The sequence below is a fragment of the Narcine bancroftii genome, chromosome 1, assembly GCF_036971445.1.
Source record: "Narcine bancroftii isolate sNarBan1 chromosome 1, sNarBan1.hap1, whole genome shotgun sequence".
In the NCBI taxonomy this organism is placed as follows: Eukaryota; Metazoa; Chordata; class Chondrichthyes; order Torpediniformes; family Narcinidae; genus Narcine; species Narcine bancroftii.
The window spans coordinates 278054253-278079331 of record NC_091469.1 but is presented as its reverse complement, the minus strand read 5'-3'; the positions used below and the strand labels follow the sequence as shown (position 1 = coordinate 278079331).

Sequence of the window (25079 nt, the reverse complement as noted above, 5' to 3'; positions counted from 1 at the left end):
CTACCACCCAAAGTCATCCCTCATCTGTAGGTGCTCTGTGGTTAATTAGTCAGGGGGTAGGTGAGTGGGGAAATAAAGGTGGAGAACCATTGCCTACATCTTTATTTCGGCGCGTGTTAAATACATTTATTAGAACATCTGTTATGAAGAAACTGAACTCCCCTGCCTAACTCAGATAATGTTTTACATCGTGCTGTCTGTTCTCAACCGTTAAGAAAATTGTATTTGTAACAACAGAAAACCAATCCAAATTTGTGCTTCTACGGTTTAAAATAAATTTGACATTCTGGTGTTGCGGGGAAAAAAGTTGCGTGCAACAGATGAGGTTTTGTATCTTATCACATTGCTCCCGAACTAGCTCTGCCTGGTGTAAGCCATGTAAATATAGGGCCGCGCTCATGGTTTGTTTATTATTATTTTGGCTCATCGTTCCAGCAGCAATAAATTTCTTAAATGACACAGAATTTACAATGTATTGTGGTTTGCCCGGTCTTTATTTGTTCAGGGATACCAGAATATTGGATAGAGGGACGCTTGGAGGGTAACAGGGGGAGGCCATTCCCGCATTCTTTCGCTCTTTTCTTCGATATGAAAGAATGGAAGATGTCAATCTGAAATGTTTCATTATTTTACTGCCACGTCAATCAAAGCATCCGGATAATTTCCGAAGTGTCGGTTTTGAAACCCCTTGTAAACCGGCCAATGAAACCTTGAGCCAAATATGATTTCTTTGGAGGGGAGGACACGGACCTGTCCTCGGGCCTGCGCAAAGGAGCTTTTAGGTGGAGTGCAGTGCGCGCAGTACTGGCCCCACCCTTTACACCCATGGTTCGTGTGCCGTGGCCAAGCAAGCTGGGACGTGGCAGCGAGGTCCTTGGGTCGTAGGTTTTATATCGGAGTGGCCTTCTCCTAGCCAAATATGTAAGACTTGGATAAAACATGCATTGTTATTTCATTTAAGCTCGTAAAACACACATCGTCATTTCCATGTTGTCACCGAAGTTCTAGTGCAAATCGGTCTTTTTATTGACGACTATTCCTTTCAATAAACCAAGTGATCACATTTCAATTATCCCCTGGAATCGCGAGTTCCTTTTGGAACATTATAAATTAGGTTAACAAATAGACCAATACATTTTCAAAAGCAATGAAATGACAACAAAAAAAAACTCATTTGCCACGGCTTCCCCCGTTTCCAGTCACGTCCCAGAAAGCACAAGGCAGTTTTGCACAAAAGCTATCACTTTGAGCCTTCGCTCAGACTGATGGGTTTGCAAGAAATTTCTTCGATTCATTTAAGTTCATTTTCAAGCAGCTCTTCATAGAGTTGTCACCGCAACGATCTCTTTGCAAGATAAACCATGGATGGCCAAATCGATAAAACCAGGGTTTTTGTTTAAAGCCAGAAGCAGATGCGCGGTCTTGCAGGTATCATGTTAGACCTTTGATTTTAGTTAAAATTAAACAAACATCAACAATGTTAAAAATCTGCAACAGAACGAACTCAGTTCCTGGTAACCCAGAGTAACTCGTTTTAATGCGTAATTATCCCCTCAATTATTAAACCAACGACTCGCCAATTATTTGTCCTTTCACATATTGACTGACCAGGCTGTTCATGTCATGAGCGTATTTCCAATTACTTAGCGATTAGAAAGCAGGACAAGAGTTGTTTCATTGATCGGATTTGTCCCGTCTGAAGTGCTGAAGGACGGCAGCTGCCGGGTTCTGAGGTGAACAAAGAGAAAGCGGAGGGAGTCGGGTCAACGGGTCGAGTTGAACCCGAAAGGGAGAGAAGAAACATAAAGAGGGAGGCGGACTGGTCAAGAAGGTAGGAGAGCTGGAGAGACGGTGGGGCATTGGGGATGGGAAGATGAGAACGGGAGCAGGAAAAGGAAGGAATGGAACCAATCGGATGGGGTTACAAAAACTAGAAAATTCAATCTCCTGCTGCTGTCCAGGAGGAATTATTTCCCCCAGTTTAAGTTCATCCTCGCCGTGGTAATCGACGAGGCCGAGGGCGGACCTCTGTGTGGGAACGAAGTCAATAACCGGGAGTTTCCCCATGGACTCGCGCAGGTGTCGAGGAAAGCAGTCGCCTCGTCTTTCTCACCCATGTACCCAGAACGGGTTGCACGATGTCCACGTGAAACTCCGCCTCTCCAGATGGAAGGAGAGAGAGAGAGGTGTCGGGACAAGTGCTCCTGTCGCGATAAAGAGACCGAATTCTCAAGGTCGACGGATGCCTGGCCAGCTTCTCATTCTCTGCTGCTACTGCTAAATAAAGTGCCGTTTGCGGTTCCTCTATAATTTTAAAGGAAATGGTTAAAATGCAGCCAGCAAAAAATGGCAATGCCTGTATATCTTCGAATGGGGCGTCCAGTGTTGAAGTTTGTTCGCGATGGAAAGCAACCGGCGATGAACTCGTCGGGGAGTGCAAAGATACGCCCAACACTGGCTGGTTTAAACGAATGGACAAAAAGATGAAGAAATGAGCACTTCCCATGTTAGCACAAACAATGAGGAGGCGAGAAGCTAGTAAATACTTTTTGCTCCGAATGATTTGGCTGATGTTTGTGCGTTCGAGGGAGGGTGTTACTATGCAGGCACATCAAACAATTGGCCGGGTTTTAAAATAGGAAGGGGCTTCTAGCTCCAATGATACAAAAGTCTAACTGTACCGTCTCAGTTCCTGTGGAAGGTTTGTTTTTGGCCTCTACACAAGGAAGCTTTGTATCCAAGGCCGCACAGGAGAGGTCGGTCATTAATTCCTGGAGTAAGGCGCCTTTTGGGTGAGGGAGGTTGAGAAAATTGACCCACACTTACTGCGCTTTACCAAAAGAGTTGAATACATGGGTATTTTGAGAGGGCTTTACAGGGAAGCTCCTGTCGTGGGGGAGCCTGCAGATGCTGTGATTGGAGTAAAACACTCAGAAATGCTGGAGATATTATAAAGATAATATTCCCAACTTTCCAGGCCTGAGCCCTTCTTCAAGGAATGAGTAAAGAACAAGAAGGCGTCTGAATAAAGACGGAAGACTGGCAGTGGAGGCGTGCGGAGCAACAAAAGGTGTTGACTGGATATGATATGAGAGGTGAGAAGTGAATTTGGTTCTGTGAGAGGAGAGAGGGAAAAGAGAAGAGAGAGACAGACAGAGCTGGGAGAAGGTGGGTGGGGGGTGACTCCGAGAGCAAGGAATGGAACGGGGAATTGAAATGCTGTCCAGGGTGGGAGAAGCTGCTCCACCGGATAAAGAATGGAATGAGAAGGTTTTCTGATTATTTTTGTGGACAGAGTAAGGATGTTCAAAGTTAAAATTAACATACGCGAGGACTGGAATGGAATCAAAGGGGTACGGGTTGAAGAACAGAGCAGGTTTAACTTCTTAACCTCCTTCAGACAACAATGAGAAAGAAAATCCGAATGAATCATGTCGAATTAATGCCCGCATTGTCGCAGACGGCCAGCAAAGAAACAAACTATCCCAAACATCTAAATTGCAAAACGAACTCGTTTGACCTGGGTTATTTCAATTATTGGAATTGGCCATTTTTTTTGGCCAAACAATGTGTTATTGCCAGTGAGTTGGGATTTGAAGCCATAAATTAATTGTCTTGCATCCCTGTCAATGCAATGCCTCCAGAATCCTTCTGATGCAGGGCAATTGGGGAAGGATGCCTCTTCCACTTGCCTGGCCCTCTCTTTGCCTCTGGTTTACCTGGGCTGCGAGTTTCCACACACTCTGTAAACTGAGTGGTTCTCTGCGGCTGCCACTCCGCCTGTTTCCACGGCGCCGGTTGCCTGGGGAACGGCGTCACCGACCGGCTCCTTCTGCACATGGTCGGCGTGCAGCCGTAGCAGAGACTGCAGCTCCTTGATGTAGCTGATAGCGGCCCTTAGGGTTTCCACTTTGCTGAGTCTTTTCTCGGAGAGCTCCTGCGGGAGGTGCTGCCTCAGCCGGGCGTAGCCCTCGTTCACGCACTTCACCCTCTGTCTCTCCCTTTCGTTGCGCTTGCGGATGAAGGCGGGCTCGTAGGAGTAGTCGTAGACAGCACTGAATGGACTCTGGAAGGGGATCTGAGGGAAGTAGTGCCAGCCAGAGAAAGCGTCGCTGGTGAATGCTTCGGGGTAGGGCACGATCGACATCTCATCGGGGTGTCGGAGTCGCGGCGGCTCGGAGCTTGTCTGCAACCCGGACAGGTCGGCGGAGAGCGGCGGGTCCACCTGCATGCAGGGCGCGTCGGCGAAAGGGATCCTCTCCAGCAGACTGTCGTAACTTTCCGGCTCCAACTGATACACGTAGCCCGGGGATGTCAGAGCCATATCGGTCCTGAACTCGCAAGAGGAAAGTCAAATGCAAGATTTTTTTAAAAAGCTTTAAAACAAGGGACACAATTTCAAAATAGCTTAACTTTATCGGAAACGAATTAGTGAATGAATCCCACTGAGGACCCCAGGTCAGGACCCAACAATTTAAAATAAACCCCTTTTCGACTCGCAGATCCACTGAGCTCTCACAGCCTGGATGATATACAGCGTGAAATGAAAATCCTATTTATTGTTTGAAAACTTGTTGAAACGCACAAACTAATGCGATGTTCCTTAAAATTTAAAGGATAGAAATTTAAGTGCTCTCACAAATAAAGCAAACAAGGATAATAGGATACAGAGCCTTTCAAATCTTACCAGGATCCTATGGAAATATAGAATCTGGGCACTGTTCACTAAAGGCAAAATAAAGTTAGACTGGTGGGAGAGTCCATCAACAACCGGTTTATGAACTCTCCCAGAATAGCCCGAGGCTCGTTCGATCTGTAATATTGTGGTTTAGTTTTTTACTGGGGCCAAAATACGTGTGGGTGTCGTTTTACATTACATGTAGTGATTTAGCGTTTGGTGAACGTTTTCTTTCCCAAAAAAGAGGATGCCAATTTTACCATCTTCACTCCTTATGCCCTTCATCTCGCACCATTCAGTTATGAAATCCATTTGAGAAATCTGTTTCAGTTATTTAATGGACTCTACATGTGAGAGATTTCCTAGAGAGGCGCTGGAATTTAAAAACAAGTGTATTACGATGATGTATAGCGTTGAGGGTCAGAAAACAAAATGATCAGTTTCTGTTTAATTTTCCGTTAACTTTTAACCAAAATGACATTATGTCGGTTCTGTGCGTGATAGTTGCTACTGAGAAGTGTAGTTCTCCGATTGATCCAATTGGTGTGATTTCAGCCGACCGAACTGTAGGGCGCTAGGTTCACAGTAGTTAATACAAATCAGAATTAAAGCAACCTACAATTATGTCATTAACAAGTTAATTGTCAACAAATATACACTTGGATCCCAGCAACTGAAGTTCTGTTTCTCCCAGGCTGAGAATGATCCTGAGTTGGTGGTTTAACTTTGTTCAGTTCATCTGTGAATACTTTCAGCACAAGGGCCAAGATGCCAAGATGGAAACCTTTTGAAAGTGAGTTTGATACAGATACTTGCCAAAAATCTCCAATCAGATCCAAAGGGACCCTGCCTTCTGTCACAGGGAAAGTCATTGGAAAGACTTTCCTCAATGAAAAGCTGTTCCTTGAATTGCAGGGAAGAGTCCACTCATCTACAGTCACCTTGAACATGATCTTCCCTGCTCCACAATGCCCAGAGGAAACAAAGGGAGCAACAACAGCCAACGTACCTGGCCTTTTTCAACCCCTTCATCAGAAGGAACTGTGGAACACCTTTCTTAAATTTGCATGCCCAGAGGAATCTCCAGTTTAATGTTTGATCCTTGAAGATGTGAAAAACCACAATCCCGACCAACAAGTCTACAACTGAGCCAATCTCAGTGAAAGCCAATATCAAACAGGATGTGTCATTTCAATCATTTTCACCAAAGTGCCACATGTCTGATAGCTTTTCCTCCTGGAGTGAAGCTAATCTTCAGCCTAGGATAACTACAGTCCAGACCCAAGGTCACTCCGATATCCGTAATTGAACTGCATTATTGTTGTAATCCAAGGTATCATTGACTCCTTAATGGAAATATTCAGAAAGGTTTATTCAATTTCTGCAAATCCTTCACTATACAACATTGCCATCTGGCACCCAGGGAAACGTGGGCACTTTTTGTGCCTCAGGAGCCACATCTCAGTGAAGGCAGAGATAGATGAAATTCACCACCAGTTTCAATGCATCAGAACAGTCTTTGGTGGATAGAAGAAATGATTATTTGATGACCAGACTTAGATCTGGTTGACTGGATAGTGCAAATCCTCAGAACCCACAGAACTAGAGTGGAAGTAAATCATCCTTTATTCTGAGATACTGCTAAAGAAGGAAGAAGAAAGTGTTCCGGTTGTAGTTGTCACTATGGCTTACTTGTCTAATATACAATTCTAGTCAATACACTTCTGAAAATGGTTGACATTTTGAAAGTTCAATTACCTCTCTGCAAACTTGGGAGTATCATTATTGAAAAATATTGTTTATTACAGTACCTGCAAAAGGTAGTGGGCACAGCCCAGGACATCATAGGCAAAACCATTCCCAGCATCAAGAACAGGAATGTTGGAGAGCACCAGTAATCATCAAGGATCCAAATCATCAGGAAAGGAGTGTAGGTGCCACAAGACACACACCACCAGGGTCAGGAACAGCTGCTACCCCTCCACCATCAGACTCCTCAACTCATTTAAGGACTCTTACTTTTGCACTTTGTTGATCTTTTTTTCTCTTTGTATTGCACAGGTTAATAATATTTCAGATTTATTTGACAGAGAACATACATGGAGACAGTAGTTAGTGTGGCAGTTAGTGAAACGCCTTACAGCGCCAGTGATTGGGACTGGGGTTCGAATTCCACGCTGTAAGGAGTCTGCATGGGTTTTCCCTAGGGGCTCCAGTTTCCTTCCACCTTTCAAAACGTACCGGGGGTTGTAGGTCAATTAGATGGCACGGACTCATGGGTTGAAAGGGCCTATTACTGTGCTGTATGTCTAAATTTAAATTTTAAATAAATGCATTTAAAAAGAGATTTGCCATTTTTATTTATCACTTATTACAGGGAGATGTGAAGGATAACACCTTTAAATTAAAAACCTGGATTGAATCTTGGCTGGGTCCCTCTTCTAACTCGCCTATATATACTGCCTTGGCAATACCATGGTCCAGATTTTCAGAATGGACCTGCCAGCAAGCTTAAAATCCTATGGAAATGTAGAAGATCTGAACTCACTGTCCAATTTTCCAGCTGTAGTCCAGCATTGCAATCCATTCACAGTCCATCTGTAGAGCAGGTGTTTGCTGTTATTCAATAGAATTAACTCATACCTGAAGCAATGGCAATTCGCCTTCCACCACAATTGCTCCACAGCAGATGCAATCTCACTGACTCTCTACTCAGCCTTGGATCACCTAGACAATAACAGGACATATATCAGACTATTTTTCATTGACTACACCATCATACCCTCAGTACTGGTCAAGAAGCTTCAAAACTAAGCCTCTGCACCTCCCTCTGCAACTGGATCCTTGAATTCCTCATGAGAAGATCACAGCCAATATGAATCAGAAACAATGTCTCCATCTCATGACAATCAAGACAGGATGCATGCTTAGCCCACTGCTCAACTCACTCTACACCCATGATTGCGTGGTTAGGCACAATTCAAATGCCATCTACAAATTTGCTATTGATACCATGGGCATTGGCAGAATCACAGACAGCAATGAGGAATGTACAGGAGTGAGATCGATCAGCTGGTTGAGTGATGTCACAGCAACAACCTTATGTGATAGTAGATCTATCACCAATGTATATACAGCGATTGGCTGAGAGCTAAGCCACGCCTATTGTCTGGGCCTTAAAGGGTTGTGTCCCTAGCCAGGTCGGATCATTCCAGACTTTTCGGCCACCTGTGAAGAGCTCCTGTCTTTTGCTAATAAAAGCCTTGGGTTTGGATCAACAAGTCTTTGATTCTTTCGACGAGCTCTACACCTTACACTCAAAGTTAGATTGTGGGCCAGAAAGAGAAAATCAGGAGAAAATGGGGTGAGCAGTGAAAAGGTAAAGAATTTCAAATTCTTGGGTGTTAACATCTCTGAAGATCCATCTTGGAGACATCATGTCGATGCAATCTCAAGGAAGGCTCATCAGCGGCGAAACCATGAGGAATTATAGGAGATTTGGTATGTCACCAAAGTCTCTTGAAAATTTCTACAGGTGTGGAGAGCCTTCTGCCTGGTTGCAGTAGTGACTGGTATGGAAATGCCAAGGCAGAGGACAGGAAAAGACTACAGAAAGTCGTGAACTCAGCCATTGCCATCATGGGCATTAGTCTTCACTCCATAGTGGACATCTACAGATATGGTGTCTCAAGAAAACAGCCACTATCGTCAAGGACTCTCACCACCTAGGCCATGCCTTCTTCTCATTGCTACCATCAGGAAGGAGGTACAGGAGTCTGAAAATTAACACCCAAGGACACAAAAACAGCTTCTTCCCCTCTGCCATCAGATTTCTGAATGGACAATGAACCACAGAAACTAACTCACTTTTTCTTCTTTTTTCACTAATTTATTTTAAAAATGTAATTTATAGCAATATCTGCACCTGTAACACTGCTGCAAAGCAACAAATTTTGTAACATGGTCATGATGATAAATTCTGATTCTAATTCAATATTTACACTGATGTATTATTTTCAGATCCTGTGCTAAGTTATTTCCATGGAATCTTTTGGCTGCAAGCAGGAAAGGTAAGGATGGAAAATTTTAAATTTACTTTCAGTATTTGAGCATCGCCAGCAAGACCAGTACAATATACACAAGTGCTGGGAAAACTCAGAACACCTTGTAGTATCCAAAGGAAGGAAGGCAATCAATATATCAAGCCCGAGCCATCCTTCAGCAATCTTGCAAAACAGGAAGTGGCCCGAATAAAAAGGTGGTGGGTAGGAAGAGTGGGGGGAGATGCATAGGCTAACAGGTAAGAGGTGATTGCTGGATACTGGTGGGAGAATGGAAGAGAAAGCTGAGGAATGATAGCAGGAGAGAACAAAGGGCTAAGCGCAACTCTCTGATAGGAGAAGAAAGGGAAGGAGATGGTGAGCTGGAGGTAGGAAAGAGAGAAACAGGGTGAGTGTTAATGGAAATTGGAGGTCTGTTAATGCTATCTGGTTGAAGAGAGCTCAGACAGAACATAAAGTGTTGCTCCTCCAATTTATGGCTGGCCTCAATTTGGCACTACATGTGGTCATAGACAGACATGTGAGTGTGGCAGTGGGGAATGGAATTATAATAGTTAGCCACTGAGAGGTCCTTGTTGCTGGAGGGAAAGAGCAAAGGTGCCAAACGATATGATCTCCCAGTCTACAACCAGTCTCCCCGATGTAAAGGAGACTGCATTTAGAGCACCAGATAGAGTAAATATCCCCTACAAATTCACAAGTGTTACATCAGTTGGAAAGACAATGCACATTGTCCCAATGCAGTGAAGAGGAGACAGTTGGCCACCTCTTTGCAGAATGCAAATTCACTAAGTGTATATGGGGAAGAATGCAAGGGTCCTTGTCACAGTTCATCTCCAGCAGCAGCGTGACAGAGCTCTGATTTATGGGCTGATCCCAAGGATGCACACAGAGCACACATGTGAGACATCCAGAATTGCTGACAGGACCTGAAGCCTTTTGGTCTTCCAGAACACAGAGATTTCAGTGTGGGATTGCTGCCAACTGGCACATTCCAGGATGCTGAGCAGCCAATGAGAGGACACTGTGGGGAAAGACCACAGTCGAGAGTCCTCCCATTACTGGCCATTGAAGGACTGAGACAAAGGGGAAGCCCCTCAAACAATTGAGGGTGGAGGGAGGGGAAAAGAAACAACAAGATGCCACAGTGGTAATAATTGTGTAAATATAAATGAATGTAATAATGTACAGTGATTGAAATATATGGATACGTAACTAAGGGTGGGAAGAGACTTGAACAATTTTCCTTTTGCAAATAATTTATTGTGAATAAAGTGTATTTTTGGTTTAAAACAGAAGACTGTTTGGGACCCTATGGGGAAGGACTGCAGTCTAGGGTCCATTCATTACCAGGGATTGAGGGGCTCAAACCGAGGGAAAGTCTCTCAAACACCAGAGCGAGAGTAACGGCAAGGCATTTCAGTGGTGATAATAGTTTCAGTATAAATTAATGTAACAATGTACAGCAATAGAAATGTATAGATATGAAACTAAGGGTGGGAAGAGACTTCGAACGGGTTTCCTTTTGTAAATCACATATTGTGAATTAAGTCTATTCTTGTTTTAAAAAATTGGAACCCAAAATAGTAGTGAGTGAGAAGATATGGACACAAGTGTAGCACATCTTGTGGTCACAGATATAGGTACCAAGGATGGATAATGGATAGAAATGAATAAGTGGGTCATGGAAGGAGTGACATCTACCAAAAGCATAGAGGAAAGGGAAAGACATTTCTCCTGTTGGGATCCTGTTTTAAGTAATCATTTTTTGCACTACCAATTAGTGGTAATTCTGCCAGGCCCACAGGAAAAGGGAATTTCAGGATTGTATGTGATGTCATGTGTGTACTTTGACAATAAATCTGAAATCTAATTTCATTTATTGTCTTTCAGCATTGTGTTCAGAATCTTTTTGAAAGATAGCTGGAGCAGTCTTCACTCCAAATGGTAGATGTGTGTATCTGAACAGTCCATGGTGTGTATTGATGGTTAGCAATTCCTTGGATTCGTCATCAACCTCCACCTGTAGATAAGCCTCTGGTAAGTCGATCTTCGCAAAGTATTTGCCACCATTCAGCTTAACGAAGAGATCATCAGGCAAAGGCAGAGGGTATTGATGGGTGTCCAATGTTGCATTCAGACCAGTTGAGAAATCAGCACAGTTTGGAGCCGTTCGATTTTTTTCACCACCACGATAGGTGCAGCCCATTGATGAGTAGTTGACCTGTTCAATTACTCCTTCATGTTGCAGCCATTCCAATTCTTGCTCCACTTCTTGAAGTGCTGCGTGTGGGTCAGGTCTTTTGGCATGAAAGTTGGTTTCACGTTTAGCAGAAGACAGAGTTTCCCCTTCGTTTTAATGCACCATCCGAGGCCTTCAGAAAATACCATTGTATGGTGTTGCTTTAACTGTACCAGCAACTTTTGTGGGGTATTGCCTCTTATGGGGTATATGCCACTTGCAACTTGTGGAAAATATCATTGAGTGCCAGTCTATAAGGTTCACCCTTTCGATCTAGTCAAAACCCATGAGATTGAGGTTAGGACATTTTACTAGATAACACGTTGCATTTTATTCTGCACCGTTTAAGCTAACAGAACAGTTAACTAAACCTATTAAGTCCAGAATCTCCCCCACCCCCCACCCCCCCCCCCCCCAAGAAGTGTTCTATGTTGTGTTTTTGGTTAGAGTCAGCTCTGGTTAACAAATTAGTTTCCACATTTTCTTTGATATTAGGGTAATGTCTGACCCTGTATCAATTTGAAGCCTCACTGGGATGTCGTTAATGTGCACTTTCACATATTTCCTGCATTTGGCGTTAGCCATCTTGAAAGTCGCTGTGATAGGTTCCATTTTTGAGGATGAAGCAAGTTTATCAGGTGTTTTCCGTCTTCCATCTCAACAGCATTCTGCTTTATGTACCAGGCTCTTGCATTTACTGCAGCGTTGATTAAAAGGAGGAAAAACCCAACACCCAACCCCAACCAACCAATTTTCCCTTGCAACTGCTGCAACCGTGTCTGCCTGTCCCGCATCGGACTTGTCAGCCACAAACGAGCCTGCAGCTGACGTGGACTTTACCCCTCCATAAATCTTCGTCTGCGAAGCCAAGCCAAAGATGTCTGTATGGGCAATTACGAGCGTAGTGCCACTCATTGCAGTTCTAACAGGTGCTGGGCAGTTTGGCTAGGCTGGTCACACTTTTGTTTTGTCTAGTGGGGTCTGCTGATTGACTGTCTGGACACAACTGCTTGAGGATGGGTGTGTCGCTTCCACCATTTTGCTGTCATGCTTCAGATTAATTAAGTATTGGCAATTCAGCTGTTAATCTTTGAAGAGTCATATCTGACTCCTGATCAATCTTCGGTAGTAAACATGTTCTGAGGTTGGTATATTGGTGCAGCTGCATTCCCGCTACAAAGACTAGACACTTAAACAGGTCTTCAGTCAGCATAGGGAGTTTAAAGCGCTCGCACTGACAATTCACCATATCCGTGTGTCACAAAATATTTGATTTATTTTTGTCATTTTGAGGCATTGATACTAAATGTTGAACAGTGATGTTTGCTCACTGAATATCTCTGCAAACCATTAAATGTTTCCCTGAAGCTGAGCTCATGGGGACATTTTGGCAGAATGAAGTTTGAGTAGCGCTCATTTTCTTAAGTGCCTAACTTCCACAACAACAGCTTACTTACCCACGCATTATTGAACTTTGCAAAGTCAAAGTTTTCATACTTTTTGAACCAAAATTCAAATGTGCTTGACTGGGTCAAATGAGAACTCAGTGATAGAGGTCATTAAAGCATCTGCCAAATTGACAACTTCAGGCTCACCTTCTACAGTGGCTGGAGTCCCAATGTACATTTTCATTGCCAGCTGGTCAATTAGACTCACTTGTATTTCTTCAAAGTTGCTGTTGATTGAGGACAGCCCGCAGCTGTTCCATTGTGAATGACATTGTCACCTCATCGCCAAAATGTTGTAAATTTGTCAAACATTTGTGCAATGCATGCGTTGTGGAATACAAGCTTCCACCTCGTTAGACCCAGAGAGAAACGAGAGACACCAGTGTTTTCCCAAATCCAAATAACGAATCCTTTTATTTACAATTAGAGAACTATTTTCAGTGCACCTTGGTTTTGAGGGAACTCTTGCAAACCATCTCACACGTGACTGGATTAGTTGATTGATGCCTCAAGTCCCAAGAACCGTTAACATGCACTCCTTGCGACAGGGGTTGCTCTGTTTAGGCATCCTAGCACCCAGCAATTCCTTGGATTCTGCATGGGCAATTTGAGTGGTGTGGCATTAATGTAGAATTTTCCATTTTCAGCTAATCGTTCTGTATTTCAGATTCCCCCCTATTTTTATTCCCCTTTCGCTATCCCCTCATTGCCTCCCCACCCCCTCAACAGCTGCTTGCTACAGAAGTTTTCTGATACATATTGGGGCATTTTACTGAATTAAAGGTGGATTGCAAGGTGAAATTGCTGTACTGATTTCTTAGTTTCGGATTTCTGTGTTGCTTCAAGTTCATCATCTGATTGTACAAGTACAACCCAACAAAACAGTATTCTCCAGTGCTCAGTCCAAAAATATGTGAACACATATCCAGTCAAACAATACATATATAAAAATAGATAAATATTATTTAATAAATAGTAGTCTCAAAGGGTTTGTATGAGCAGTTCATTCAGTTGTTCAGCAGTCTCACTGCCCATGGGATGAAGCTGCCTCTCAGCCTAGTGGTTCTGGCTGATACGCAGCTGAGAGATGCTGTGTGCACAGTGGTAGGGGGTCCTCAATGATTTTGTGTGTCTTCTTCAAATGTTAATGTGGGGGTGGGGAAGGGATCCTCTGCTGCTCTTATGGTCCTGTAGATTGACCTCTGATCCAATGCTCTACAGCAACCATATCATGCTGTGATACAGCTGGCCAGGACACTCTCAACAGAGATCCTGAACAAAGTGTGTTCAGTAGGTTTGCCCACCTCAGTCTTCTCAGGCAGTGTAGTCACTGTTGCGCCTTCCTAACAAATGATGTTGTGTGTCCAAGATAGGTCACTTCTTAAGTGGACACCAGGGAACCTGGTGCTCTCTGCTCTCTCCACTACAGAATTATTGTGTAGTGGAGGGTGGTCATTCCTGGTCCTCCTGAAGTTCACAATCATCTCCTTTGTCTACATGAGATTCAGGTTGTTATTCTTACATCATAACACAAGATTTTCCACCTATTCTCTCGCGCGACTCATAGTTGCTGATGAGGCAACATGATGACACTGTCATGACATCTGCAAACTTGACACTAACTCACAAACCTACAAGTTATCAATATTGTATTGAGTCATTGAATGAATGAAAACAACCCCAGTGAAGTGCAAAGCAAGAACAACAGTACAGAGAAAATTTATTCAAGAAAGCTGTACAAAGTTTCATTGTACATCTTTAAACAAGATACAGAAGATTGAGAAAATGGCAGATGGAAAGTTAAATTGACCCTGCTGTTATCCATATTTGGTAGGTAACTGTATGAGCCCCAATCAGAGGATAATTTATTGAAACAAAATTTATTGCATGTATGAAAAAAATAATGCACAAATTAAAATGGTCAAAAGTGAAATCCAATAGATATCTTATGTGGTTGATTGGCATCACTGATAAAAACATTTGTTTGAACTTGAAAGATAAAATCCTACATTGTTCTGTAAGAGATAAATTAAACTACATGGTAGATCCTTTATTGAAGGGTCAGTCAGTAGCTCATTCAATGTTAATTATTGCACTTAGTTGGTAAATACTTTCAACAATAATTTATTTATAATAGAATTCAATATTATTCAAATTCTAGAGCAGCCGTTTTCAACACCCCCCCCCCCCCCCCACCTCGGGACCACAGCACATTTAAGTAAAAGCCTCGTTTTCTTTTCACCTCACAAAACACAAATATATTTTGTTTCTTTTAATGCAGTCAGTAGGGGAGAAGAAAGGAATAAACTAAAACTTCACTGCTTCAGAAAACTGGAACTGAAACCTGGGTGGGTGGGATAGCCATAAAAAGAATGACTGCTCTAATTGTGTATATAATTGATGTAACAAATTGATAGGGTCTGTCAGGTAGGCCAAAACATCAGCGGCAAACAGATTTATTTTATATTCTTGATTAACATTTATACCTTTAATCTTAAAATCTTGTCTTGTTAATTCCACTAAAGGGTCTATTGCCAAAATAAACAAAGCTGGTTTATTATATTTGAACAAATGAAGAATAAATTTAATGTTCCAAATTATACTTTTTTGTTATTATCAAATTAAAGCTTTTTTGATTGTTAAAATAGATCCCAGTTTGATTTTACCAAGTCAGAGTGAACTGGAATTATTGATTCATAATAGTAGTTTATCTCTGTAATGTATAATTTACTTAAAAAGGAAATCCCTAAAAATAGGTGTGCACAAATTGAGATCACGGGGGAAGTTGATTTAAATATTCAGATAGATGAGAATGATTGGATGCAATTATGACTAAAATTATTAATGTTGGATATAGACTAGTTCAATATAATTTTATGCACAAGTTATATTTAATTCCTCAAAAAAAATTTTTTTTAATTGTACCCTATATTATCAGATATCTGTTTTAGATATGGTCAAGAAGTCAGATCATTTCTGCATTCTACTTGGAAGTGTCCTAAAGTTAAACATTTCTGGTTGAAAGTTGGTAACTTTTTGGAACAAACAACAGGGGTTAAGTTCCCACAGGATCCTATGTTATTTTTGTTTTTAGGAAGTGTTTAGCCATTACTTGGAAATCAGATACAGATTTAGGTATGGAGAGATGGCAGGCCGAAATTCATAGATGTATTCCACTGGAGAAGAAAACATAATTTACGAAATAAATATCAGATATTTTGGAAAATATGGTGCCCATATTTACAATATGTGAGTATAAAAGTTTAATGAGCTCTCTCAAGACCCCATTATTGGATCTATTACTATTATTAAGATTTTATATTATATATTTTGTTCCCTTGACATTCTCCGGTTTTGTGTTTTTTCCCCTCTTTATTTTTCTTTTTCTTCTTGGGTTTGTGTTTTGAGAGAAGATGGGAAGCTGGGGTGGAAATTACACCACATGTATAATTTTTTGGAAGTCTTTATTGAAGACTTATTAATTGTGGTTTAAAAATTTAAAATATCAAAAAAAGAGAATGGCTGCTCTAGAGCACTAATGCAAATGAAAAATGGGATCAATGGAGAGAATATATTTATTGTTAGATTTGTTTAATTTATCAATATAGAAATTACTTCTGTGTGACTGAGGAATGGCTTGATTGTGAGCTTCTACATAATAAATAATGAGGTAAAAAGCAATAGTACATATCCTCTTATTGATGAGATGATGATAAATGGCACAAATTAATAAGGAGAGTTAAATAAATGAGTAAAGAATTTACTAATGGAATAGTGCAAGTGCAAAACTGTCTATGATCACCCATTGTTGAAAGTTTCCATAAGCATTTTCAAAAACAATTAAGGGTATACTGAAGATGACAGAGTGAGAATATTAGTATGATATAATTAACAGTTTGACTTATTTAATGAAATATGGGTGCTCCAGGATTAAACAAACTACAGTATTACCTTTGCAAGTTATTCACTTATCTAAAATGACATGAATATCTCTCATTAAAGCCCATCAGTTACTTAGTTCTTCACTGCAACAGCCTGTCGAGGTCAAAGTGAGGTGATTTTAATGAGACATTTCTATGCATGGCAAATCTGAAAAAGGGAATTAGCAATATTAATGACAAAACCATTTGGATTTGGATTGGATCTAAATTTGTACCCTCCTGGGTCATCACACACACATTATATTGCCCACTACAATTGCACAATAGTCAGAATTTAAGTTATGATTTTTAAAGATTTATTAATTACATCTTATAAGAACAATTTAAGTTACCAAATTATGCATATTTGTATCATTTGGAGTAAAGGCTGGAGAGGGAATTTTGACTAAGATATACAGCTGAAATCAAGGATCTAGCATTATGTAGTGAAGTTCACTACATTACATTTGTATTTAAACATTTCAGTCCAATCCTAGACATTAATTGTGCAGTAACATAAATGTATGCCTCATAAACTTCCCTGTGGCAAGATCTATTTCTAATCTATTATATCACTGTCACATCAAAGTACAATGTGAGAGTTTATCTGTGCAAAAAGACAAATGCAGTTTTAAAAATACTTTTTTTTTGTTGAACATTGTGTGGCATCCATTAACCAGTAAAAAATTATATATGTGAATTAGTATGACCCTGATGTCCAGTTTACCCCATTTGATAAGTTAGTTTTAGGTGAGGCATTGTGCTCCTGCAGTCATGCAAAAGATTTTTAAAGAAAGGAAGAGGCAATTATTCTTCCAGCAAGTTACAAAACATTCTGGATATAAAACCTATAGCTAACAGAATTTAGAAGATTTCATAGGCTAAGAGAGAAAAGTTATCTGGATTAAAAATGTAGAATATCATTATACATGGTCTGGCCTTCTCCTGGATGTCACAGTACTCAGAAAAAGAAAAATATTTTGTTCATTCACTGGAGTGAACTGAATTATCATACTTTTGATGCAGGGCTGATGTTACAGAAGACGACAAATGCATCTGATCTTTGTACTAATTAGATGTCATTGAATGGCCACATTTTCAGTTCCTAGCTTGTTGGTAGTCCATTGAATAATTCAAATCTGAAAATATCACTGAACCTTGCTATTGTACTTTCCACAGTGGTATTGCTCACCCAATATATCTTACCAACACTTGAGCAACGTAGCTGGAAGAATCACAGTCTGAGTATCCACTGAGAGAAGGGGAAAAGGGAGAAAAATGGGAAACAAACGCATCTAAGACAATTGAAAACCCATCTATTAATGTAGAATGAACCAGCAATTCAACCCAATATTAATGCAAAGAAGTAGCGTTAAAGGTTTATCATACCCCAGCGCCATGTTTAGGACAATTTCTAGCATGTTTGCGACTGCAACAATAAACAAAATGAACTATTTTTAAAATCAGTGTAACCATGAGGTGTTGATTATTTTTTATGCACTTCATTCAATTAGTTGGAAAGAACTGCTTAGGCAGAGCACATACTAGAATAATACTTGATCAACTACCTTCATGATCATGTTTACAGTTGTCATTTTTAGACCTCTAATTCAGTTAAAAAACAAAAAATGAAAATTAGGTGTTGGTGTCGAACAAAAATCTTAGGCACTTCCTTTAAGACAGGGAGGGCTTTTAGCCTTTTACAAAGAATATGTTTACAGTCATCATATAAAGATGATTAATTATCAATATCCTGTGGATCCATCTGATTTTTTGGTATTTGCACCACTTAATTAAAGCATTCAAGAAAATACTAATTTTGAAATGTATTTTATAAAGTTAATGGTTTTATCTTGTACAATTTGTTCCACTTTACCATAATTTATCGATGGGCAGAGGTTGGGGTAAACGATCCTAAATACAAATTCGATAGCTAGATAATATCAAACACTAGTATGATTATTACACTCAAGTCAAAAAAAAAATGACACCAAGGCGTCAAAGTGAAAAAATTCTACCAGTATTTAGGATTTTGGAGAAATCAGTTAACTGGTTTCTGTAGGTCCATTGAGCATTCCTGAGTAAGGTGGTGTTTTTAGCTGAGGACAACGTGACGATCAAAGACTGATTTCCTCTGTTCCTGAACTTGCCTTTTCCACCGTTGCTGTGCATATTCAACTTTATTCAACACATTGGCACGTGACAGAGAACGGGACAGCACATCGTGGGCATTGGCAAATGGTTGTGTGTCCTAAAAGGAAGTACATACACTTTAGTAAAAAAAGATAGGAATAGATAAATAAAAATGTGAATAAATAGTAATTTACCATCTGTCGTGTAATTTATAGTACTATTATTCCTCAACTAACCCTGTAATGCAAATGTAAACCACAAAAGCAACAAAGGCCATACTATGGGTGCCAAAATGTATTGTGGAAAATTATCACCCTTTTATTTTTACCGGAAAATACTTGAATTGAAGTCATCAAATTTGAAGGAACTACAAGAAAATAGGCCCTACTAAGTTTAAAAGGAATGCAAGAAACAGAAACCCAGTGAGACAGATGCTGAACCAACAAGATTTCCATAATCTGATAGTGGATTACCAGAATTTTAGTGTATTTGTGATCTACATGATTCTGCATTTGTTATTCATTTCCTGATTAGCAAATATCTTCATCTCCTCTTTTTCCATTATTGGATGGTCATTAGACTATCCCTTTCAGTGATAATATATACTTAAAAAAAATAAATAAAAACTGGACGTGCTGAAGCAACTCAGCAGATCATGCATCAGCTGTTGAGAAAGAAACAGAGTTAAAGTTTCAGGGTAATGATCATTTCGTATATCCGTCTCTGATCTCTATCCTCAAACATACTATTTCCATTTTACTGATTTCTGCTTTACATTTTTTTCTGTTCCTGCTTGTTAATTCTGGTAAATATGGTTATTACAACTCTCCTTCAAACCTGGCTGCTCATTCTTCAACCTGATTGTCGCATCCTGGTAAATACACAAAACTGCTGGAGAAACTCAGTAGAGGAGGCAACGATATATAACCAAAGTTTTGGGCTCAAGTCTTTCATCAAACATATCTTGATGAAGGGATCAGACGCAAAACATTGGTTACTATGGACGCTGCAGGATCTGCTGAGTTTCTCCAGCAATTTTGAGTATTTACAACAATCATAACATCTGCAGACTGTCTTGTTTCACACTTTTGACTCATCCTGGTGGTGTTTGAAGACATTTTCCACCTCCATTGCTTTTAGAATTGGATATCAGAGTGACATCAGTTTGATAAAAGAAAAATAACATTTCTGAGCATGTGATGGAGCTAGAGCTAGAAGCACCTCAAATCCCAAACTTTACAGTTTAAAACAACAATGAGCACAATTAATCAACATAAATGAACCATCACAGCCTAAGAGGAAAACAATGACTCAGACTAAAGAATCAGGAAGTTTAAGAATTGAAATCATTAAGGTACAGAGAAATGTTGTTGCAAACTGCAGGTGAATGCAGAGTTCTGCTACAAGTACATGATCATCTGCTAACTAGACAATAAAGATTTGATCAGAATTTTCTAAAGGTCTCAATTAACAATGATTTTTACAAGATAGCTAATCTCCATCAGATACATTCATATCATCAAATGGAATTAAAAGGGATGTTCTTCTCGAGGTTTAATAAATGTTTCATTAACATTGTCAATTTATACTTTTACAATTATATTTCGGCCAAGTTAATTAATTTATGTATAATTCCACATCATAATGTTCTGTATGTGTAATAAAACCATACATTTGATCATAAGCAGGGCTGAAATCATTGATTTATTTCTTCAGTGATGAGCTGGATATGGAATTTTCTTTGTCAACAGCAGTGAAATTTTAAAAAAAAGTCCAGTTACAATTCTTGAAGCAGGTCTTCACAATCAACCACTGCACCCCATCACAAGCAAATAAAAACTCAATCAATTATTTTTTTGATTGCTAAAGCCATATCATTGTATATTGAATATTAATCACTCAATTTATTAATCCAGAAATCAACAGTTTCCGACAATAATTTCCGACAAGTCAGAGAGCAGATAACTAATCATATATTTTAGTGGAATGGGAGACTACAAACAGACCCATGTTAAATTGAAGAATAGGTGAAACGCACAATGTTAAATAATAAACAGTGTTGCTGGATAGATAATGAATCGGAAAAAAGCGACCCCTAAACATTCTGTTGAAAATGCAAAACAGTACTGAAGAATGCAGCTGTATTTTTAACCGACAAATGCTCTAATTACTCACATTAATCTTCATTCTTATGTGAACACCTGCAAGTCGGCATTGGCCTTCTCAGTAAATAAAATTAAAACAGACAAATTCTACAAACACAATTAAAAGTGAAGAACTTTCTCCAGAATGTCAGATTCCAATACCTCCAAAGTTCAATTAGCCTGCAGTTCTGGGACTAGGGCTTCTTGCACCCGAGCCAAGATGCTTAGAAATGGCTTGGGGCGGCAAAGGTTCTGTTGGACGGTTGAGTTTCCACAGCAAAACTGTCAAGATGCGGTGAAATTTGCTTTTACAATTCAAATGCTTGTTGGCACTTTGTAAGAAAACAGAGGCAACACGTTTTACCTGTTTTGCTTGTGAATTTGCGTTTTGCAAATGTCAATAACTACTTCAGTAACAAGTAAATTCACCCAAGGTCGCAATCCTCTCAAATAGAAATTGCCCAGGTATTACATATAAAACACCATTACCTATCCATTTCTCAAAACTTCCATACGATTTTATAAATAATGACACCGAACAAGCAAAGTTTAACAGGTTAAAATTATAATAACGACAAGAAAAACTATTTTGCAATTAAGAATTGACATATATGTATCTATATAAATATAGATATATATTTTTTAAAATATAGCAAGCTCAAATCCTTGGGTTTTAAAAACATATTCTGAATAGACCCTGGGGCTACACTATAGAAATACAATACCAGGGAGACATCCATCAACAAGAATGACCACCAACAGTTTAAAGCAGAGGAACCCAATTTTCCTTGCACTAGTGATAAATCCACCATTTTACAGTTGTCCTTTCGGCAAACATAAGCAATGGTGCAAATAAAAAATGGCATTCATGGGCTCCCTTAATAAATCAGTGGAGACATGCAGTGACTGGCTGAAATACCACAAAATACAAGAAAATCCCATGTTTGACTCTTGGCCTAAGTTTAGCAAGGACAGTTGTAGGGCAGTACATTTAGCATCAGAACAAAAAATTTAGAAGTTCAGCATAACCAGGATTTCTGTTCTGTTTTCCACCACTCCTCTATTACAAGCATGACGTTTAATGAATTGAACTCATCCTTCTAATAATCCGATTTATGGGAAAGGACTCAACAATGCTATTCAGTAACACTTATTTGATATTCTTCACTAAGGTAACAAAACTGATACCTCAAAGAAATCTGCAAACATTATTTTAAAGCACGCCACAACATAAACAAACCCACTTCCACACAACAGAAATAGTAAAGATTTGAAACCATCAATGTGAGAAAATATGAACAGAATAATGGAAAAGTAATGACCCAGATTTTGTTGCAAGGCCCATTCTCTCATTCATCTTTCTCATCTTTGGCACATTGGAACTTACCAAGCAAGGCTCATGGAGTCAACCTTGTGCAATGTCATAGGGTCACATGAGCAGACTAGAGCAAGCACAAACTGCTGAAAAAATCTTTGTCAATCAGCAAAACCACTCCCCCACTTTTGTCATGTCAAAACTATCAATTGCTTTCTCAGTCTCACAGCCTTTCAAAACAAAAATGATTATGAAAATAAACATTTTAAAATTTAAACCAATTTCAAAGACAAAAACAATCAAGCCAAAACTAAACATTCTTATCTTTTTTTCCTCGTGGCCATAAAACACCCACTCAAATGGTAGGCTACTGGATCCTATGTTACATCTAACCAGTTCCAAGAACTTTTCACTCTGCCCCAAACCCTATTTGGAGGCAAGCAGGGCAGCAAATTGGCAGATGCATCAGCAAAGGTATCAGTCCGAATTCAACATTTGAATATTCATATATAGCAAGGAAGATTATTGAAGGATACATCTTAATTTAAGTCAGTTAGAAAGTCAAGCAGACAAAAAGCAGATGGATTTTAATCCAATTGACTACGAGATGATACGTTTTGGGGAGTCAAATGCAGGAAAAAATATACAGGAATGCTTAGCAGCATTCATGTATGGAACAATCTTTGCATGCAAATAGCAATACAAGGAGATAGGGTTGTATAAAAGCCATATGGCATGCATGCCTTCATCAATCAGAGCACAGAGTATTAAAGTTGGGAAGTCATACAGCAGCTGTATAAAACTTTGGTTAAACCACACTTGCAAAACTGAGAGCAATTCTGTTCACAGGACTAAAGAAAGGTAGAGGCTGTAAACAGACTGCAGAAGATGTTCACCAAGATGTTGCCTGGATTGGAAAGTATTAGGTATAAGGAGAGATTGGACAAACAGATCATTTCTCTGGAGCATCCGAGGTTAAAGGGCACCCTGTCTTCGTTAACCATAATCCCCTATGCAGCTGGAATTGCTCTGCCAGCGCTAGGGATACACAGAACAGTTACAGCTAGGTGGGAGATTATGGGTAAGGAAGACGGCCATCGATTCTGCATTGAGCCAGCTGCCAGCCACCCACCAGGTGCTCAGGGCTGAGAGTCACCTTTCCACCAAAGGCAAGAGAGGGTGCCCAAGAGGGTGGGAACAGAGACTGGGTGTTCTCCCTCTGAAAATGAAGAATATTTGCACAGCATTTTTAAAACTCAGTTCTATTTGGAGGCAACTTTCACGGCGAAGAGAGCTGCAGAGTCCCCTATGGAAGAAGCCTTTAAAAAGAGTTCATTCTGATGCAATGTTTGAGCTGTAATGTGCATTTACTTCATTTACACTGTTTGAGGTGTCTGTGATGTCTGAGCCTTTGGTTTTACTTTTAAAAGATAGTGATATTATGGTCTTTATTTATCTAAATTCATTTAACACCCCACACCCACTGTTTTATGCGATTTTGAAACATTGCATTTGCTTAAAGGGATCGCCATTTTAAAATTATTCTGTTCAGTGGCAGGTGTCTGTTCCCGACGGTCCTGGATAAAAGGTTAGGCACCTGTACTAAAGGTTTAAGGTGAGAGGGGATAGTTTAAAGATTTACAAACTAAAGACCATCTACTGGAGGAAGTCAGTGAGTCAAGCAGCATCAGTGGGAGAAAAAAGATAGTCGGCTTTTTGAGGCAAACCCCTTTATCAAGAATGAATCTATAGATTTAATCTGGCCTGAGTTTTCTGAATGACTATTCTCCTGAGGGGTTCAGGAGTAAAGGAAAGACAGAGTCATATCCAAAATTGTGGCCTTTCTACATAATAATGCTTCATTCAGCACTTAACATTTTTCCATCAGCCATGTGTTATGGACATTTCAGCAGGTAATTTGACGACATTAGTATGGCCACCTTGGATTGTCTTCTGCAGCTTCCCTTCAATACAACATTTGCAGCATGGTATCATTTGGAATTTTTCTGTTATGAAAACATTGCTTTGCAGCAGATGTCTTATACTATACACACAGGTGGATAAAGTGGTGGTCATTAACCAAAGATGATACCCCTGCACAGTACAAAACAAATGGAAAGTTCAATGCTCAAGAGAAAATAGAACATATTTATACATTAGAAGTAATAAATAGCATAAATATTTTCAGCAATTTACTGTATTGTAACCCAGTGCACCTGTTTATTGAGTTGCAATGTTATTCTTGGGTGATAAATATGTTCTCATTTGGCTTGAACAATTGCAATTAATTTTCTCCTTTTATTTACTACAGTCTCCTACAGGGGATAATTCTTATTAATATATAGTCCTAGAGTGTTAACTTAAATAATGAATGGAGTGAACATCAGCATAGATGGCATCACCAATGAGTTAAATCCTGCGAGACTAACTGCAGTATAGAATCTGCACCCTGGTTTCTAGGGCAGTACACCAAAACCTTGGCCTTTGAGTAATTAGGTCATAATTAAACTAACATAACTGACTTAAAATTTATTTGGCCGCATATTTATGCTTTAAAATATGTCCATATTCAATTCCAAAATTTCAAGAATATAGACAATTTCTTTTAAAAAAAAACATTCTTCCCACCTCTACTCAATTTATTGCAGAAACCAGAATCATACCAAGTACTTGGAAGAATCAAGTCCTAGCCAACAATACACATCTCATTTTTTTTTAAAAAAAAGCACAATTAATACATACAAATTAAATTTGGTTAGATTAGGTATTATAACAGTGCAGCTTGTCACAATTGCAATCAATATAGGTTTGAATTTGGCTAAGATGGTTACTAAGTAAATGAAAACTACAGGAAAAATGATTTGAGAGAATGAGTGGACAGGTCTCAGTCTTTGCAGGTCAAAAAAGTAAAAGCCCATGGGATCAAAAAGATAGGAGCAAAATGGATAAAGGAAACAAAGTATGTAATTATTTTTGTGACTGGTAGATTTTTATTGAGCAGTCTCTACAGAGCTCAGTACTCTATCTCTTGTTTGATCTAATATATATGTTAATAATTTGAACCTGGAACAGAGTAGGGTATGAAAGTCTTCCATCAATTGCTGAGGAGAGCTTTAGACTGCAGGAAGTGGTCCATCT

The 25079-nt window shown here is 39.6% G+C and overlaps 2 protein-coding genes across 3 annotated transcripts in view; both read right to left on the bottom strand.

The window, feature by feature from the left end:
- Window positions 1–1081: 1081 nt before the first annotated feature.
- Window positions 1082–4361, bottom strand: LOC138751547 (achaete-scute homolog 4-like). Its single transcript, XM_069913964.1, has one exon. It carries the CDS (start codon window positions 4322–4324, stop codon window positions 3716–3718), a length of 609 nt encoding a protein of 202 aa, XP_069770065.1. The 5' UTR covers window positions 4325–4361; the 3' UTR covers window positions 1082–3715.
- A 12282-nt stretch (window positions 4362–16643) lies between these two features.
- tmem9b (TMEM9 domain family, member B) overlaps window positions 16644–25079 on the bottom strand; it is a 46265-nt gene continuing 37829 nt past the window's right edge. For both annotated transcript variants that reach the window (XM_069900442.1, XM_069900433.1), the window contains exon 5: window positions 16644–18600. In XM_069900442.1, the coding sequence (XP_069756543.1) occupies window positions 18445–18600 (156 nt within the window). In that variant the 3' untranslated portion in view covers window positions 16644–18444. The remainder of the gene's footprint in view (window positions 18601–25079) is intronic.

Bases quoted from the DNA above. Each gene is read 5' to 3' on its own strand.
- LOC138751547 (XM_069913964.1), bottom strand. From the start codon at position 4,324: ATGGCTCTGACATCCCCGGGCTACGTGTATCAGTTGGAGCCGGAAAGT.